The 20,108-nt window shown below is 43.8% G+C and overlaps 1 protein-coding gene across 1 annotated transcript in view; it reads right to left on the reverse strand.

The window, feature by feature from the left end:
* LOC113981414 (zinc finger protein 462-like) overlaps positions 1-20,108 on the reverse strand; it is an 87,261-nt gene that overhangs the window by 58,705 nt on the left and 8,448 nt on the right. Inside the window, 2 exon segments of the mRNA XM_027708791.1 lie at positions 11,789-11,907; positions 19,003-19,106. Coding sequence (XP_027564592.1) covers positions 11,789-11,907; positions 19,003-19,106 — 223 coding nt within the window.

Below are 20,108 nucleotides of genomic sequence, written 5' to 3' on the forward strand. Positions count from 1 at the left end.
CAGCCCTGCATCTGATCACCACAGTCTGTCCTGTCTTCTAATATCTTCTTAAATCTTTTCTTAACTATCACTCTGTGTAATCTCACTCTATCCTGTGTATATGTGTGCTGCAAGGACTAAGTACTAGCTACTAGTGAGATCTGTGTGAGTGGAATCTGGTGCCAGTTACTGGAGTCAGACTGGGGATGTAGGTGACCCTGGCCCGTGGTGTCATATACTGGTGCAAGTAGGGGTCTTTAACCTCCCGTCACTGGGGTGGGAACGGTGTGTGTCTCAACAACCAGCTACTGGGAAGGACTGGTATGAGTGAGGCGACTAAGAGGCTCTGCGTCAGTGGCTGGAGTGGGTCACAGCCCATGTGACTGGTGCCAGGCTTCCCCAAACTGTGTGCATGGGGTGGGGGGATGTATTTGCTAGCTGACTTCAAGCTGGACTAACCACTGGTCCTAGTGACTGGGGAGGACAAAGTCCTGGACTGGAACTTCTGGAGGAGGCAGCTGTTCCTAACATCCCTTAACAGTTCTAGCTATTATGCAAGAATGCATTTTATAATAAATGGAGTTTGACTGCTCACCAAAAGATAATGGACATGAAGAGACATATGACATGAAGACACCTGGATTTTTACAACTGCCAGGGAACTTTAAACAAATGTATGGGCATGATTCACATCTCTAAGAATAAATTACATAACAGAATATCTGAAAGAGAAAAAAAACCCTTAAACTAATGAAAGTCACAGGAACACTGTATTACTGGAAGACTGGTGAAAAATATCCACAAGGTTATTATTCAACAGGATATATTGCTAAAGAACTTACTGGAAACAAAACAGGTAAAAGAGGGACCCAGAGAGAGAGTGCTACAAAGAGGGAGAGTGTTGGAGGATGCAGAAATTGTGTGAACAATTTCTATTGCATTTCTGCGACCTTTGCCTTGGCACGGCTGGGTGCAGACAGCAAAAAATACTATGCCACTAATATGGCTGCAGGCCTTGTGCCAAGGTGAAGGAGGAGTTCTTTTGGCAGGTAAACAAGTTTTATGGACACCTGCTGTGGTCCAATTAGTACTGCACAAGGCAGGATGTTTTCCTTATGTATCCAATGTAACCTGGGAAGGAATCACATGTCTGTGTGTCCTAAGCAGTATATAAGCTGTCTTTCTTCTAATAAAGCTGACATTTTGCCGATCATAATGACCTGTGAGCATTATGTTCATACCCCTCCGCCGATATCTGGCGCCCGATTAACAGGGACTCCTACTTCGTCGAGTTCTGCAGGGACGTAAGGCGAACGGAAGGAGCTGAGGGAAGCGGTCATTAGAGGTGACGCTGTCCCCGGCGCCATGAAAAAAGCCGTGTGCACAGTACAGAGGAACCTCACCCTGACTAGGTGAGTTGACCGGGGGAGAGAGCATGGGGCCCACGCTATCCACAGAGGACAAAGCGGTGGAAACGCTCCTCCAATTTATGATCTCTCTAAGAGAGCCTATTTATCATGAAAAAGCCCTTAAAGGGTTAATAGAATGGGCGAGACCGAAGAATCTACTTCCCACTGCTCAAGCCACCTTTCAGGTGTCCACAAGGGACGCTCTAAAGGAACTGTTTTGGGACGGGATCTCTAAGGGATCGGAAGACGCTAGAAAGTGTCCTATAATTTGGCGTCTGGCAGTTAAGTCACTACAAGAGTTAAGTTCTGAGCGACGGGAACTCATAAATGTTCAGACAGCTCTGTTGGGAGACGGCGGGACTATGGCAAGTCCCCGCCCCGATCGGTCTGCTTTAGGGGGGATCCCAGTGCCTGCGGCTGCAAAGTTGCGAGCGCTAGAAACCTTAAAAGCAGCGGGATCACCTCCGTTTAGCACCGTGCATGTAGCAGCAGAAAGTGTAGAGGCTGCAGGAAAATCAGTAGCAGCGGAGAATAAAGCTGGAGCCGTGCCAACGGCACCGCCCTCTACTGAGGCTGCGCAGTCAGCGGTGTCGCTCCTCACTGCGCTAGGAGTCTCCGCGTCACTGGGTGGCGCTGCATCGCTGGCGCCTGAAGCCACCGTGAAACCCGGAAGAAAGCCAGTGAGAATCGCTGCCATAGCAACAGACGCTGTTTCCAAAAAAAAAAAAAAAAAAAAAAAGACTGCCGCATGGAACCGCTCCCGCCGCTGCCACCGTGTCCGCGCCTGTCAGCCCTGCCGGCGCTGCTGCTGCCGCCTGCCCACGTCTACCACCACGCCGCTCTATCTGCCGCTGCAGCTACCTACTCTCCCGTTCCTGAGTTCTAAATCGACCGACGAAGGCGGAAGGAGAGGCTCAGAGAATTAGGCACAGCTGCAAGAAGAGCTTTACAGACATCTGCGGCAGAAAAGAAGTTGAAGCAACGAACCCTTTGCACCTCCTCTGCCATTGCCGGCTCCCCGTAAAAGACCAGGAGCTGGCAAGAGTAGAGAAGGTCCGGTGCAGAAATAGAAGAGAATTCTGAGATATTATGATAGAGGGAAAGTTTATGTCTTTAACTCCTAAGACATTTTCAGTTAGTACAGATGCAGGAGATAATAGAAGCTAAATTTACAATTACTCAGTATGGGTTGAGATCGATTTATATTACATCTGTGGTACAACATTTTTAAGAATAAGTATTATTTCCAATAATAAGGACCTTTTTTCTCTTAACTCTTTAAATTTTATCTCAGATTCTGGTAGCAGGAATGTTTGTATAGACTGGAGACACTGAAGTCTGTAAGAGTCTATGCTGTCCCTTGCATTGCAGTATTCTAAGTCTTTTGGTGTGATGCTTTACCATATACACTTCCCAAATTTTGACATCTAGAGATGCTCCTATTTCTTGCATATATTTTCTCAAATGACATGTGTTAATGAGAATGAACAGGGAAAGATAAGTCTGGTTTACAGAAACCGCACAGAGATGTAACTTTGTTTTGGTTAAGAAAACATAGTTTTCTTGTGATTTCTTTTTCAAATTGTTTGTGAAAAGACCATTTCCCCTTTAACTTCATAGCATGATCTTTGTAGTGATTTTTAACTATTTGAGAAAGCTTTGAAGTTTTTAGACCCCTGGAAGAAACATTAGGGCTTAGTTTTTGTGCTCCTTGTCAATTTACTAGTTTGATATCAAAGAACTGACCTGCTATCCAGTGTAAGATCACAATGCTAGTAAGATTAGATAGTGATGTGACAAAAAAGAGAGTTACTTATTGAAGCTCAAATAACTGCTGAATTCTATCAAACTCTACCTTATTCATGTTAAAAAGACATCAGAATTCATTTTAACTAAGATGAACAGACAAATCTGCATAAACATGTAATCAATGCTCTCCTAACCCTTCTTCTGTCTGGTCAAGTTTCAGTCTACACATCTCATTGTGATTGAGTGAGAAAGGAATCTGAGGGAATAAGATATTTTTGTCCTTTACAAGAAACAATTAGACTAACCTAATTTTTATTTCTTCTTTTTTTTGCTACAGATTTCCACACGCATGCAATTTAGCTTTCTTAAGACCTTGTTATGGCTTGGATGAGACTTAAATTACAGCACTATTGCTTGAGAGAGCTAAAACATACCAAATGTTCCCTGAATGCTTGCCTTGTCTGTATGCTCATTTGAGCTAAGGAAACTGAAAAAGGATTTTTTGAATTTAGGCAGACAAAACATTTTACAAGGAAAACAAATGTTGTTGCAACCCAGAGTAAATGTTACCGAGTATGACTTACGCAATATATGTACTTTTTCAATGAGGAGTAGAGGTTATAGACCCCCTCTTTTATAACATTATCTTTGTGCTAACTATTCACAATAACATACTAAGCAGCACAAAACTCTCACTAAACACCTATAAACTCAGTCGTGTATCACATCCTACAGTTAACAGAATTGATTATGCATTTAAAGCAAGCCTTATCTAAAAGTAGAAATTCTTATTGAACTTTCTTTATCAGCTTCTATTTTCTTTATTTAACCTAATTGAAAGCCACTTTAAAATGCATTGATGACATCACCATTTGGATAAGATTCTGAACTGATGGTTTTAAGTTCCAAGCCTGTGAAATGAATGAAAGTTCTTTCTGAAGCATGATATTACCATTTCTTCCAACTTCTTCCTTAATTTAAAATTGTTAATCCTATGAGACTGATAGTTCAAGCATCTACTTAAGACTGAAGCCTACTTTGCCCATAGATATAGCACTGTTGTGAAACAAGAATACACTAATAAGTGATAATTTTAAATCAGTGCTTCTCTAGACCCTCAGTCTACAGGAGTGGGGGAACTGTCTTCTTGAAACACCCCCATAGTTAGTGCTGTGAATACAAGTGAATAAAAGCCAGAGGCCTTACCCTGGGTTGGCATTACACTAATCACGTCTTTAGAATTGTGTTTAAAAAGGTTTACTCAACTGATTTTTACATGATCTTACAACTGGTTATTTGTTTTCCTTTGTGCTGCTTATGTTGTGAATTTTGTTCTCTTACCAGAATTTCATAGGTAAAAGAACTAAAAATACAAGCAGATAATGTAAATCACATCTAAGGAACCTGCTGCAAGCTGGAATCTGGCCTTCTCCATCCTTCTGACCTGCACGTGTAGCTTACAGCTGAGTATAAGAAAGAATAATCAAACAGTATTTTTTCACTGTTGTAGCCTTAAACGTGCTAAATATATTGAAAAGTAAGTAAATTAACTTTTAAATAATTAGCTTTTCCTTCCTTCTTGGAATAGTGGGCAACATTTCTACAGTGTTCTGAAGGAAAGACCTTTGCAGTTATATTTTTAATTTTGTGGTTATATTTTTAGTTTCCTGCTGAGATAATATTAATTATAATTTTGGAAAAAGAAAGAAAAAAAACCAAAATCTTTAATTTGATCCCAAGCGCAAGAAATGTATGGTCTGTATTGAAAAGACCTGAGATGCACCTGATGTTGTAATTAGTATGACTAACAATACCTCTAATAAGCCTTCAAGTGATCCTTATTTGTTTGGTTATATCACAAATCAAAAATATTCATTCTCAATCTATCATTAGTAATTGTCATGAATAAGAGGAGCCAATCTGTGTCTCCGGTGAGCTTAGCCCGAGACTGAGAAGATGATGCAGAATACGGTAAATTAGAGAAACTGTTCTAATTGCTTTTGTCGTCTTCGCATTAATCAGAACAATAACTACGGCCATGCATTACCCATTCAATGCAGGCCATGCATCTTAAAGAACAAACTGCATTGGTTTTTTCTTTCTTGTATAGCAGGCCTCTTGCCCTAATAGATCCCTGAATCTACTATTCCAGAGTTAAGAAAGTCTCTGTCACCAACAAGGTGTTTCCACTTATTTTAATTTAGCCAAAATTTGAAAACAAACTCTCCTGAACTGTGTGCTGCCAAGTTGTTCTTGCAGCAGTGTTGAAGGTAGAGGCTAGAGCTAAGCCCTGGCTTCAAGAAGTGAAGGACATATGTGATGCCATGTGCAGAGTGTCTGCAATTGTGCTTGGTTTTGCCTCCTGGGATGGGGCAGACGTGTCACTAAGGGGGAAAGAAGACAATGGAAAACTATAGAACTTGTAACATCCTGAGGCCTAATGGTCATCACTGTATAAAACGATCTGTTTCTGTGCTGTTCGTGTCGCACCACTGATGTTTGTGAAGATCAGGCAGAACGGTGTGGTTTGGGAATTCTACATCAGATATTGATTATCTTGCAGTGCTCATATTTGTATGTGTTTCATCCCAGTAGTGTTACAGCAGGTGGCAAGAATTATTTGGAATCAGCATATGACAGAAACCATTTGACTTACGAGTCTACACAAGATTATATGTGATCGTGAAATTACAATTTTTGAGGTGAAATTCTATATCATATCCAAACTCGAAAACCTTTAAAAGGGTGGATTGCTTGTATAGTTTGAATAATACTGTCAAATTACCAGACAATACTATGTATTTGGTATAGAGATCAGTGATTTAAGAATTTATAAAACACTTTTGCAAGGCAGAAACGGGGAGAGAACAGGTGTGAACCCCCTCAGTTAACTTGCAAAAGTTGTTTCATATGTTAAGTTTTTTGTACACAGGTGTTCGTAGTTGCCTGCATGATGAATGAAGCCTTGGAAAGAAACTGGTATTTTTAGAACAAGGTTGATGCTGTTTCTGCAGGTAACAATGGTAACATCAGGAGCTGTTGTGGCTAACGGTTTCCTCAATATTGTTAGAACACAGTTTTTTCAGTATTATAAGCATAGTTTTTCTTAGTCATATACACCTTTTTAGTATATTTTTTAAGAACATGAAATTAAGGATTTAAGAGAGTGTATTGTACGAACTTTAAAGTAAGTATTACAAAAGCACAATTTTTCAGCATTATGAGCACAATGTATATAACAGTTCTTTTGGCATTATTACGAGCATATTTTGGTGTTGTCAAGGCACAGTATTTTCAGTTTTGTTGGAGCACAATTTTTTAGTATGTTTAAGCATATAATTATAGAAGGTAAAGATCTTAGATTACTCACTGGGTACTGGTGGAGGAAAGTTTACCTGTTTGGTGGAGAAGCTTTAACACCATAAGGTACTAGAGAATTAGTATGGTTTTGTAATTCATGAAACACAGTGAAATGGAATTCAAAAGTATGTTTGTGTGAAATGTGGTTGAATGATGGTGGCCACCGTGTGAAAGTGAGTGAATGAAAATGTATGCATGTATATGTGTGAATATTCAATTACACATACACAAACACTTTTGGATAAACAAATACACAGATACCTTTACATAAAGTGGCAAAAAATCCTGAACAAACTCTCCTGGCTGCAATAGAATGGTATGCAAAGGGTGCAATAGAAACAGAAGATCCAGTGTTAATATATGATTATGCCATTGTGTTATTTAAGGGCCAAGGTGTGAAAAAAAATAACAGAAGACACATGGCCCAAGGTTGAATGGAGTTCAATTTCCAGGGATGTTCTTGAGTTTATTAATGGTAATAGTATTATTGTATGTTTGTGTTTATTGAAATGTTATGGATACAATAAGGAATGTTACAGAAATGCAATTTAAATTGTTGAAACTTGAACGGGGGATTTGTTGGAGGATGCAGAAATTGTGTAAACAATTTCTATTGCATTTCTGTGACCTTTGCCTTGGCATGGCTGGGTGCAGACAGCAAAAAATACTACGCCACTAATATGGCTGCAGGTCTTGTGCCAAGGTGAAGGAGGAGTTCTTTTGGCAGGTAAACAAGTTTTATGGACACCTGCTGTGGTCCAATTAGTACTGTACAACACAGTATGTTTTCCTTATGTATCCAATGTAACCTGGGAAGGAATCACGTCTGTGTGTCCTAAGCAGTATATAAGCTGTCTTTCTTCTAATAAAGCTGACATTTTGCCAATCATAATGACCTGTGAGCATTATGTTCATACCCCTCCGCCGATAGGAGAGAGTTCTGAATTCAGAGGGTGAGCAAGCATCTGACCAAGACAAAGCATGAGCCCAATGCAGAGTATACTTATGACACAGAGAGCACATCCTCTGAAAAAGTGTGCATGACAAAGAAACTGCAAAAGAGCATGTGACTGGCCCAGAGAGAGACCACATGCAACCCAAAGACAGCATGCACATGCCAGAGAAAAAGACACATAGAGGGAGAAAGAAAGAGCATGTGATCCAAAGAGGCAGTAAGTGCATGTGACCCAAAGAGAGAGAGTGCATGGGTCCAAGAGCGAGCATGGCATGGAGAAATGAGTATGACCAAGACAGACAGAAAGCAAGCATGACCCAGAGAGAACATAAGCACTGCCCAGAGAGCGAGCGTGAACTGGATTGAGCACAACCCAAAGAAAGATATAAAGCACGTGTGACCCAGAGGCAGACACAAAGTATGAGACAAAGAGACACCCAGTGAGAGTGTGGACGAGAGCAAGAAAGAGGGGGTGTGTGACCCAGGCAGACATAGAACATGACCCAGAGAGGAAGTGACCGAGACAAGAGAGTGGGACCAAAAGCATCACCCACAGAGAGCATGGTGGGGGAGACAGCATGATGGGGAGGGAAGGGGCATGACCCAGAGAGAGAGAGTGTGTTTGACTGACAAAGAATGGCCCATAGAGAAAGAGCATGAGTCAGGGTGTGTGTGTAACTCAGGGAGCGGTAGTGTGACCTAAAGAGAGTAAGAGCCAGAGAGAGGGAGGGAGAGCATGTGAGCTGGAGGGGGGGGCCACCCATGACTCAGAGCAAGTGAGAGCTTGACCCAGAGAGAGAGAGATGGCAGGTATGGTCCAGCAAGAGAGCAGCATAGCCCAGAGAGAGAGAGAGAGATATCCAGAGTCAGAGGGGAAAATAAACCATTTCCCAGAGCAAGTAACCGCCGTACATGGGGGAAATTAAGAGAGTGTGTGGGGCCCAGAAAGAAGGGCAGATCAACCCAGAAAAAGAGAGCAACTCACAAGGAAGAGAGAACTTGTGTGACTGAGAGAGGGATAGGGGATGACTGGCAATGAGAAAGAGGAAGAGGAATTGAGGGGGGGGGAGTGAACCAAAGGGAGGGAGAGGGCGCACAACACAGGCGGTGGTGTTCAGGGGGTGGACGGGGCAACCAAGAAAGACAGACAGGCAGAGATCAACCCAGAGAGAAAGAGAGGGGCAAGTGGACCTAGAATGAGACCCAGAGAGAGAAACAGGGCATCCAAGACAACATCCGAGACACACAAAGAGTGCACCAGAGAGGTCGACCCTCTCAAGAGCAAAAGGATGTCCCAAATGAGAGGTATGGCAACTTATGGAGAGAGGGCAACCCACAGAGAGGAAGAGGAAGAGAGATTAAACGAGGGCAAGAGAGGTAAGCCAAGCAGGAGTGGGGGCATGGAGGATGAGGGAAAAGAGAAGACAAGCCAAAAAGGGGATGGGGAACCAAAGGGAGAGAGAGGTGGCAACATGAAAGGAGAGAGACTAGGTGCTACAGAAGAGATACCCAGATGGGGGGGAGGAGGTGAACAAGAGGTAAATACAGATAAAGGCCAACCTGAGGACCTGAACCCAGAGAACCCAAGAGAGGTTGACCCAGAGAGAAAGAGTGAGAGGGCAACACAAAGGAGATGGGCAGCGATGCAAAGAGAGGGTGACCCACAGAGAGAGACACACATAAAGAAGCAGAGGGAGGGAGAACTTGGGTAGCAGAGACAGAAAGAGGGATGGGGGGAGAAGGGGAGGGGGGTGAGTAAGAGAGGGTGAGAGTGGGTCAGGCAGTGGAAGAGGGGGTGATATGGGCCCAGAGAAAGAAAGAGTGCAGGTTCAAGAGGAGACAACCCAGAGAGTGGTGCCTCAGGAGGGGTGCCAGTATAGAGAGAAAGATGCCCTAACTATGTGAGAGAGAAATTGACCCATAGAGAGAGGGCAGCCCACGGGGGGGTGGGTAAGAGAGATGAAGTGGGAATGAGAGAGAGGTTAGCCAAGAATATGAGACAGACAGATAGAGAGGGGGGAGAGGGACCCAAAGAGCAAGAGATTGCACAGGTCCCAAAGAATGTGACCCAGAGACTGAGAGTCAAAGCTTATGACCAAGAAAGAGGGAGCATTTGACCCAAAGAGCAACAGTGCAATTTCTTTTGAGGGAAAGCTTGAGAATAATAATATATATCAGACTTGCCCATGGCAAGCTGTGGGACAAGACACTCAGGTTAGAGGGACGGGGGCTAGCAAGGGCCCTCAGAATATTGTGCTGAGTTGTTCTGAGTACACTGCAGCATCAGGGGACTTCAACCACCCCCACATCTGCTGGGAAAGTAGCGCAGTGACATGTAGGCAATCCAGGAGACTCCTGAAATGCATGGAGGACAACTTCTTGAGCCAGGTAATAGACAGCCCTACCAGAGGGAACGCAATACTGGATCTGATGGTCACCAACGTCAGTGAGCTAACTGGGGACATCAAGATTGGAGGCAGCCTGGGCTGCAGTGATCATGCATTGACGGAGTTCGCAGTCCTGAGGGATATGGGTCAGGTGAACAGTAAAGTCAGGACCCTGGACTTTAGAAAAGCAAACTTCCAGCTCTTCAGGGAGATAGTCAGTGGGATCCCCTGGGAGACTGCCCTTGGGGACAAGGGAACAGAACAGAGCTGGCAGATCTTTAGGGAAGTCTTCCATAGAGTACAAAGGCTAGTGATCCCCAGGTGTAAGAAGTCAGGAAAAGAAGACAACAGCCCAGCATGGCTGAGTCAAGATATACTTGTCAAACTAAATGGCAAGAAAGAAATGTACCGGCAGTGGAAGCAGGGACAGATGACCTGGGAAGAGTATGGGGATGCTGCCTGGTTGTGTAATGATAGGGTCAGGAAGGCCAGGGTGAAGCTGAACTTGGCAAGGGATGCAAAGAATAACAGGAAGGGCTTCTACAAGTATGTTAACCAGGAAAGGAAGGTCAAAGAAGGTGTACCCCCACTGATAAACAAGGCTCGCAAACTGGTAACTATGGACAAGGAGAAGGTTGAGGTACTTAACAACTTTTTTGCCACAGTCTTCAATGGCAACCTCTCTTCCCACACCTCTTGAGTGGATGGGCTGCAAGATGGGGGCTGGGGAGCAGACTGCTTCCCACTCTAAGTGAAGATCAGGTTCATGACCACCTGAGCAACCTGAATGTACTTAAGTCTATGGGACCCGATGAGATGCATCCCAGAGTCCTGAGGGAATTTGGCCGATGCAGTTGCCAAGGCACTCTCCATGATATTTGAAAAGTCCTGGCAGTCAGATGAAATCCCAGGTGACTGGAAAAAGGGAAACATTGTCCCCATCTTTAAAAAGGGTTGAAAGGAGGACCCTAGGAACTACTGACCTGTCAGCCTCACCTCTGTGCCTGGGAAGATCATGGAACAGACCCTCGTTAGAAACTACGCTAAGGGAAAGCTAGCAACAGCAAATATATGACCGCTGGAGGGAGCATGTGAGAGGGAGAAACCACATGCAAGAGAAACCTGGCCTGACTTGGAGAGAAATGTAGAGCAGGTGACCTGGTGCAAGAGAGTGCAGGAGGGAGCAACAGAGAGGGAGAATGAGTCTGTACCCTGAGAGAGTGCTACAGAGAGAGAAAGAGAGAGAGAGTAAGCAATGGAGCATTCACAGCCACACACGAGATACAGGGAGACCATAATCCAGAGATGGAGAGCAAACATGACTGTGGGTAAGGGAGAGCAGACAATGGTCTGTGAGCCACAGACATAAAGAGATTGAGACCGAGTTAGGGAGAGCATGTGCCATCATGTCCAAGAGAGAAACAGCATGCACAACTTAGAGAGGGATAGTGAGTACAACCATACACAAGGTTGAGCAACAAGAAGTGTATGACTGTGAGAGTGAGAGGAAGCAAGCAAGAAGCAGCTCATGAGAGTGCAGCCACACATGAAGAGAGAGAAGCAAGCACAATCATGAGTGAGCAAGCAAGAGAGAAGGATAACATGACAGACACCACACACAACCATGTGTGAGAGAGGGAGATCGCAACCTAGACAGAGAGGGAGGAACATGACTGCATCTGAGGAAGAGAGGGAAAGTGGGAGAGCGTTGATTGCACACAGTTTCATTGAGAGGGGGCACGTAAAAGTGAGAGAAGACACAACTGCACAAGAAGAGCTTGTGATCATGCAGAGAATGTGGAGAGCACATGTGACTGCTCACAAGGAAGAGAGAGAATGAGCATGACTATGTGTGAGGTTGAGCAAGAGGGAGCATGCAAGAGCAAGTATATGTGCCTGACAGCAAGAGAAAGGGATCAAGAGTGTGAGGAAGAAACTGATTGACTTACCATCATGCACTTTAAATATATGGGTTTTCAAGCGGCTATTGTAAGAGGACTTGAATGGACAGAGCTTGCAACGGAATGGCTTATGGTGTCCATGGTGAGTTTGCATATGGCGATCCAGACTGATCAAAAGACAGACAAAAAAAAGAAACAAAATAGCAAATCATTTTAGCTATTCCTTCATATGCAAAAAACCTAGTAACAAAAATAAATTTTAAGTTAGAGCAGGCCAGGCTCAGCTATCTTTCTCATGCTGGTTCTTTATATCCAACAGGTCTGCTTATAGAACAAGGCAAAATCTAATCTGAGGAAAAAAGAGATCTGTGATCAATTTTATCACACAGAATGCAAGCCACTTAAACTCAATAGGGCAAAATTACTACCAATTAAATTATACCAAATCCAGACTAACAGGAGAGTTACTTATAGGATAAAGGTTATTTGAGGAAAAAAAAAAAACAACAAGAAAAACCCCAAACTGAACAATAAAAATATTAGTACAGGATTTTTCTGTGCAGTGTTTTTATGAAAATATGCTCTCTTTTCTCCTCCTAAGGTAAGGAAAATATTTTTCTAACTCCACTGAAGAAATCTTCATTTGGTTACAGCAGCAAAAGCAGATTAGACAGCCTACTCTGGGGGGAAGGTACCAGCAAGTTGTCTATAGTCAATGACTTTTAGGGGTAAGAGGTAGCAGAATTTCAGATGTAATGGACTGGGAGATCCTGAATGAAGCTCAACAACAGAAGAAGGGGTGAAAAAAATCAGATGCTATCTTTCTGCAGGGGAAATCAGCAACAGGAAGTCTGACATCGAAGGGGGGAAGAATTCATCACTCATCGCCATGGTTTCAGATCAGAATGGAGACATTTCCAATACAGCCTCATCTTAATTAATGCTTTGTGATATAAGAATAGTCTGAGCCTGTTTATACGCAGCAGCAAAACAACAAAATGACATGGAAAAGTTTGGAGAGGGTTGGTTTATTTATCATCCCCCCCAAACCACCATCCAAATAGTTCCAGGCATACTTTATTTCCTATTAATTGATCTAAATTGTCCTCTTTTTTATTCTACTGAATAGCAAGATCTAGATCAAATGGAGTCTACTCCAGGTCCTCACACTATAGAGGGTCTCACATGATCTTTGGTCTCACGTGATCTTTAGTCTCACACTGACAGAGTCTGAGCCAAGAAAATCCCTCCCAGCAAGACCTGCTTAATGCACTCGACTCGTGTTGAGAAGAAACAACGGCGAGTTATGGTCATTGGTGACTCTCTCCTGAGCAGAATGGAGGCACCCATTTACAGACTGGATCATCTTTTCAGGGAAGTTTGCTGCCTCCCTGGGGTCCAGATCAGGGATGTAACCAGACAACTGATGAGCTCAGTACAGCCTTCAGACTATTACCTACTTCCTTCTCTTTCACATGGGTACTAATGACATTGCAACAAGAAGGCCAAGGTCAATCAAAAGAGATTTCAGGGCCCTGGGAAGAATGATGAAAGATTCAGGAGCAGAGGTAGTGTTTTCCTCACTTCTCCCAGTAATGGGGATAATCAATGGAAGAAACAGGCATGCCCAAAACATCAATATCTGGCTCCAGGACTGGTGCCTCCACCAGAACTTTGTTTTTTATAACCATGGGAGAGTCTGCAAGACACAAAGTATGCTGGGGCCTGACACGATCCACCTACCCCAATGGGGAAAATGCTTCTTTGCTCATAAGCTGGCAGGACAGGTTGAGAGGACTTTAAACTAGAGGTGATGAGTGAAGGGGATACCATCAGGAAAGCTGAAGGTTGGCATGGTATTGCCTGAGGGTGGCAATGCTAGTGGGAACATTCATGCTCCTCCAGGGAGTACTGGAGTTTTAGAAGCATATCTGAAATGTTGACTCCCTCAAAGGCAGAGAGGCCTTGCAGAAAGACCTTGACAAATGAGAGGGCTGGGAATCACCAACTGTACAAAGTTTAACAAAGACAAGTGCTGGATTCTGCACCTGGAACAGGAAAACCCTGGATGTACGAGAGGAACGACTAGAGAATGAGAGGCTGGAGAGCAGCTGCAGAAAGGGACCTGGCAGTCTGTATGAGGAGCAGCTGAGGTCACTTGATTTGCTCAGTCTAGAGAAGAGGAGACTAAGGGGAGACCTCATTGCAGTCTACAACTTCCTTACGAGGGGCAGTGGAGGGGCAGGCACTGATCTCTTCTCTGTGGTGACCAGTGACAGAACCTGAGGGAAGACATGAAGCTGTATCGGAGGGGTTTAGGTTGGATATTAGGAAACCAGTGTGACACCCATCCACAAGAAGGGTCGGAAGGAGGATCCAATGAACTACAGGCCTGTCAGCCCGACTGCAGGAAGGATTTCTTCCCAGAAAGGGTTGTCCAGCATTGGAAGGGGCTGCCCAGGGAGGTGGTGGAATCACCATCCCTAGAGGTATCCAAGGAACAACTGGACGTGGCACTCAGTGCTCTGGTCTAGTTGACAAGGTGGGGACCAATCAAAGGTTGGACTTGATGATCTTGGAGGTATTTTCCAACCTAAATGATTCTATGATTCTAATAGAGAAGGACTTATGGGAGATGTGATGGTAGGTGGTTGTCTTGGCCTCTGATCACAAAATGGTTGAGTTTAAAATTTTCAACATAATGAAAAAAATGTCAGCAGAGTTGCTACTCCGGATTTCGAGAGTGCAAACTTTAGGCTATTCAGGGAGCTACTTAGCCATGTCCCCTGAGGATCTGCTTTTGAGGGCTTGGGAGTCCGTGAGAACCTGTCAGTTTTCAAGCAGTACCTTTTAAAAGCACAGGAGCAGGCAATCCCATTGCTTCAGAAGTCAAGCAAGTGGGGCAGAAGACCAGCTTGCCTGAACAGGGAACTCATGAAACTCAACAGGAAAAACAAGTGCTATGATCTCTGGAAGCAAGGTCAGGTTTCGCAGGAATATTATGGATCCGTGGTTTGTTTATGCAGGGAGAAGGCACCAAAAGCCAAAGCTCAATCAGAGTTGAAACTGGACAGTGTAGTGCCAGACAAAAAAGAAAGGCTTTTTTAAGAACATTAACAGCAAAAGGAGGTCTAAGGAAAATCATAGAATCGTAGAATCATTTAGGTCAGAAAAGACCTCTAAAATAATTGAGTCCAACCATTAAACTAAAACTGCAAATCCACCACTAACCCATGTCCCCAAGTGCTACATCTATATGACTTTTAAATCCCTCCAGGGATGGGGACTACACCAATACCCTGGGTAGCCTGTGCCAGTGCTTGACAATCCTTTCTGGGAAGAAATTTTTCCTAATATCCAACCTGAACCTCTGCTGGCACAACTTAAGGTCGTTTCCTCTTGTCCTATTGTTTGTTACTACAGAGACGAGACCAACCCCCACCTCACTACAACTTCTTTTCAGGTAGTTGTAGAGAGCAAGTCCTCCCCTGAGCCTCTTTTTCTCCAGGCTGAGGCCCCCCAGCTCCCTCAACTGGTCCTCATCAGACTTGTGCTCTAGACACTTCATCAGTCTCGTCACCTTTCTTTGGATGCACTTCAGCACTTCAATGTCCTTCTTGGAGTGAGGGACCCAGAACTGGATACAGGATTCGAGGTGTGGCCTCACCAGTGCCAAATACAGGGGGACAATCACTTCCCTAGTCATAGAATCATAGAATGGGTTGGAAGGGACATTAAAAATCATCTAGTTCCAACCCCTCCACCATGGGCAGAGATGCCACCCTGATCAGAGACTCATTCAACCCGACCTTGAATGCTTCCAGGGATAGGGCATCCGCAACTTCTCTGCACAACCTCTGCCAGTGCCTCACCACCCTCACAGTAAAGAATTTCTTCCTAATATCTAATCTAAATCTCTCCTTTTAGTTTAAAAACATTACCCCTTGTCCTATCATTATCTGACCATGTAAAAAGTCCCTCTACCTCCTTGTATAAGCTCCCTTTAAGTACTGAAAGGTTGCAGTAAGGTCTCCCCAGAGTCTTCTCTTCTCCAGGCCGAACAACCCCAGCTGTCAGCCTTTCCTCATAGCAGAGGTGCTGAAGTCCTCTAAACATCTTAGTGGCCTCCTCTGCACTTGCTCCAACAGGTCAACATCCTTCTTGTGCTGGGGTCCCCAGAGTTGGACACAGTTGGTCTCACCAGAGTGGAGTAGAGGGTGATAATCCCCTCCCTCGACCTGCTGGTCACACTGCTTTTGATGCAACCCAGGATGTGATTGGCTTTCTGAGCTTCAAGTGCACTCTGTTGGCCCATGTCCAGCTTTTCGTCGACCAGAACACCCAAGTCCTTCTCCACAGGGCTGCTCTCAATTAGTTCTTCTCCAAGTCTGTACTCATGTATGGGATTGCCCCAATCCAGCTGCAGCATCTTGCACTTGGACTTGTTGAATCTCATGAGGTTCTCATGGGCCCCCTTCTTGAGCTTGTCCAGGTTCCTCTGGATGGCATCCTGTGCTTCAGGTGTGTCAACTGCACCACTCAGCTTCATGCCATCTGCAAACTTGCTGAGGGTGTACTCGATCCCACTGTCTATATCATCGATAAAGATATTAAAGAGCACCAGTCCCAAGACAGAGCCCTGAGGGACACCACTCGTCACTGATCTCCATCCGAACATTGAGTTGTTGACCACAACTCTCTGGTCAGAGGACCACAAGTGTGGGAACAGTGACTTTCCATTTGTGGACACTTAAATTGTGAGGAACCAGTTGTATCAGTCGAATGTTCCTAAGTCTATGGGGCCTGATGAGATTCATCCCAGAGTACTGAAAGAGGCAGTGGATGTTATAGCAGGATCCACCTCAATCATCTACTGAAGGTCTGGGGAGTTTGGGGAGATCTCCACTGATTGTAAGAGCAGCCCTGCAGAAAGGGATCTGGGGATGCTGGTCGGCAGCAGGCTCAGTATGAGTCAGCAATGAGCCCTGGCAGCCAAGAGGGCAAATCACATCCTGGGGGGCATCAAACACAGCAGAACCAGCTGATCAAAAGAGGTGATGATCCCACCGTATTCAGCATTGGCATGACCTCACTTTGAATACTGTGTGCAGTTCTGGGCCCCATAATTTAAGAAGGATGTGAAGATCCTTGAATTGCCCCCAGAGGAAGGCAACCAAGTTGGTGAAAGGGCCGGAAGGCATGTCCTGTGAGGAGTGACTGAGAACTCTGGGTTTGTCTAGTTTGGAGAAAAGGAGGCTGAGGGGTGACCTCATGGCTCTTTACAGCTTCCTGAGGAGGGGAAGTGGAGAGGGAGGTGCTGAGCTCTTCTCCCTGGGATCCAGTGATAGGATGCATGGGAATGGTTCAAAACTGTGCCGGGGAAGTTCAGACTGACATTAGGAAACACTTCTTTACCGAGTGGGTGGTCAAACCCTAGAACAGGTTTCCTGAAGACATGGTCGATGCTCCAATACTGTCAGTGTTTAATAGGCATTTGGACAATGCCCTTAACAGCATGCTTTAACTTCTGGTTAGCCCTGAATTGGTCAGGCAGTTGGACTGGATGATTGTCATAGGTCCCTTCCAAGTGAAATATTCTATTCTATTCTATTTTAGTCTATTTTATTCTAGTCTATTCTAGTCTAGTCTAGTCTAGTCTATTCTACTCTATTCTATTCTATTTTACTCTATTCTATTCTATTCTATTCTATGTCTGGGGCTACAAGGAATGTTTGATGCTTCTCACTTGCCTCCAGGAGGTGTGCGCTGGTTGAGGAGCCGTGTTACCATGTTAAAGGAACTTCAGGAGGTCGGACATCTGCACAGCATCAGAGATAATGAGGAAAAAGATTAACAGGATCTTCTCAGAGATCCTGCAGAGACAAGAGCCCAGACTCTGAATTTTACTGAAGGAGGGGCAGCCAGTGTCTGTGTTTATCAGGTTGGGAAATGGAAACTACCAAGATGGTTGGAAGCTTGTGATATCTGGCACTGGGAGGATGGGTCCTGCTTCGCCAGCAGAACTGCAACTACAGAATAGGTTCTATAGTTCTGCATCTGGTTGCAGATGAGGGGCTGGGAGCTCTGTCCAATGAATCATCAGAGCTGGCTGCACCTGAACCATGCAGCAACAACAGGAGGAAGTGGTGAGTCATTGTAGTGGGAGACTCCATTCTGCAGGGGAGATGTCGACCTGACCTGCTGTACAGGGAGGTCTACTGCTTACCAGCAGCTCAGATCCAGGATATTAATGAGAGATTGCCAAGGCCTGCCTAGACCTTGGACTATCCCCTGTTGCTCATCCACATAAGAACCATGCTGTGATACTGACAGAAGTGCTGCTTTTCTAACACAAGAGTTTATAAATATTTCTTATATCATGCTTTCTTTCTCACATACTTTTAATTACAGAACACTAACAACTTTACCCAATTTAGGGTGTTGCTAACATTGCTATCAATGCCTATATTAAACATGCACCTGGATCTCTCTTCGAGGGGAAGGTGGGCAGACACAGGATGGGGGGATGGGACATTTCTCCCCCAGAAGCTACAGAAAACATGTACATGTGTTTGTCAATCTAGGATGCCAGTAAAAAAAAAATTCAATAAACCTCATTTCTTTGTGGCAAGCCATGAATAAATATGATTAAAAGAATTCTAAAACTTCCTAGCTGTAGGCAAAGAAATAAGTTATGAGGAACTTGATTATTTATTATGACCATGCATTTTTCAAGGGCCACATCAGATAAGGGGTGATTTCTCAAGTGTACCACATTGATGTCAAGACTATGTTCATAGACTGAAATTGCATAACACAAATTAGAAATAAATAATCTAAGATTGATTTGTGATAACTGTTCAACACTAGAAATGAAATCTCCCTCAATCAAATAAAAGTCACGGTACTGTTTAAAAATAAGGCAGTTACATGGAAGGCTAGTGAAAATACTTTTTCCTCTTTATGGATTTTTTAATTTCATGTATTTGACAGGACTGCATAAGTGGTGGGTATCTTTTGTTTGGTGTGCATTTCCCCTACACACAACAAAAAGAGAACTCGAATTTGAGAAGATATAAAAATGTGACTTTTTATAGTCACAGGCAATGGTAAAAAGTTTTGGGGTGTAGAAAATACCTAAATCCTGAGAAAAGAGAAAACATGGTTTGAAATCAAATTGAGTGTGCTCTCCTTCAACATCAAGCAACGTAAAAAATAGTCATGCTAATCTTTGCTTCTGTTGAAAACAAACCATAACTTACTTGTGCCTGAAAGCAGAGACAAAGGAGCAATACTGGCAGCTGTATTTGTCTTCTCGGGTAAACACAGCCAAAGCCAAGTGACTCCTCTCATGAGATCGCAGACCCTGCATAGACATCAAAACCCGGTCACACTGGCTGCAGTGGTAGCCCCCAGGCCTGGTTTCATCTTCCAAGGATGCTCCGGATTCAGCTTCTGTAAATTCCACAGGGTCTTTGGCTGCCTCAAAACCCTCCAAATTTGTTCTTGAAGAATCTTCAGCTTCCTGCTAAAAAACACATATCCCCCCCAAAACCATCAATTCTCTCCCTTCTGTCCCTCAGTCTCTTATGTACTAATTTTAATATCTAAGTTTCCCACTCCATTCACTTTCTAAAGATATACCTACCATACTCCACTAATGACTTTATGTATAGAGTTAAATCTTAAATTATATATATATATGCATATACATTAAAAAACAAATTACATGTCTCTTAGTCCCTTTCTTAAGTGTTAATTAGCATAGCAGACATTTTGCAGCAGCATTAAAACTGTAAAGCATATTTATATCATGTTTTTTGGATCTTGTATTTTAGTTTTTGTTCCCTGCTGTTGAGCAATATCTACTTGCTCAAAAGATGGTATTGACCCCACATAAACTTTACTTGAGAAGTAGAGAAAGAGCAGGAATCATTTGATAGAAGGGAAGCACCCCATTCTGTCAGTAGCATTGGATAAGCTAAAGGAAGGTCAGGGGAAGCTTTTAGGTACAACTGTTTAGACTCTGACAGACTCAGCAACTTTACACAGCACACAGTTGATGTCATGAAATAGGCATGCTTTAGGTCACATTCTGAGGACTGCATAATGAGATTTTGCTGAGTACTCACTCACTGCAGCAAGAAAAGAACTGCATAACCAGATCCTGCAACCTTACTGCTCCTGAACTCCCCCTGCACAGTCTGTCCTCAGACATTCTAGGTGGTCTCCACTTCCAAAGGGAGGAAACAGCAGCACATTTACAATTAACCACTTGAATTGGACCCCTGTATTAGCTGGCTATTTGAATATGTGTTTGCAGCATTATAATTTCACTTTTGCATATGGGTTGGAAAAAAATAAAAAA

The sequence above is a fragment of the Neopelma chrysocephalum genome, unplaced genomic scaffold (genome assembly GCF_003984885.1).
Source record: "Neopelma chrysocephalum unplaced genomic scaffold, ASM398488v2 Primary Assembly neopelma1_96533, whole genome shotgun sequence".
Lineage (NCBI taxonomy): Eukaryota > Metazoa > Chordata > Aves > Passeriformes > Pipridae > Neopelma > Neopelma chrysocephalum.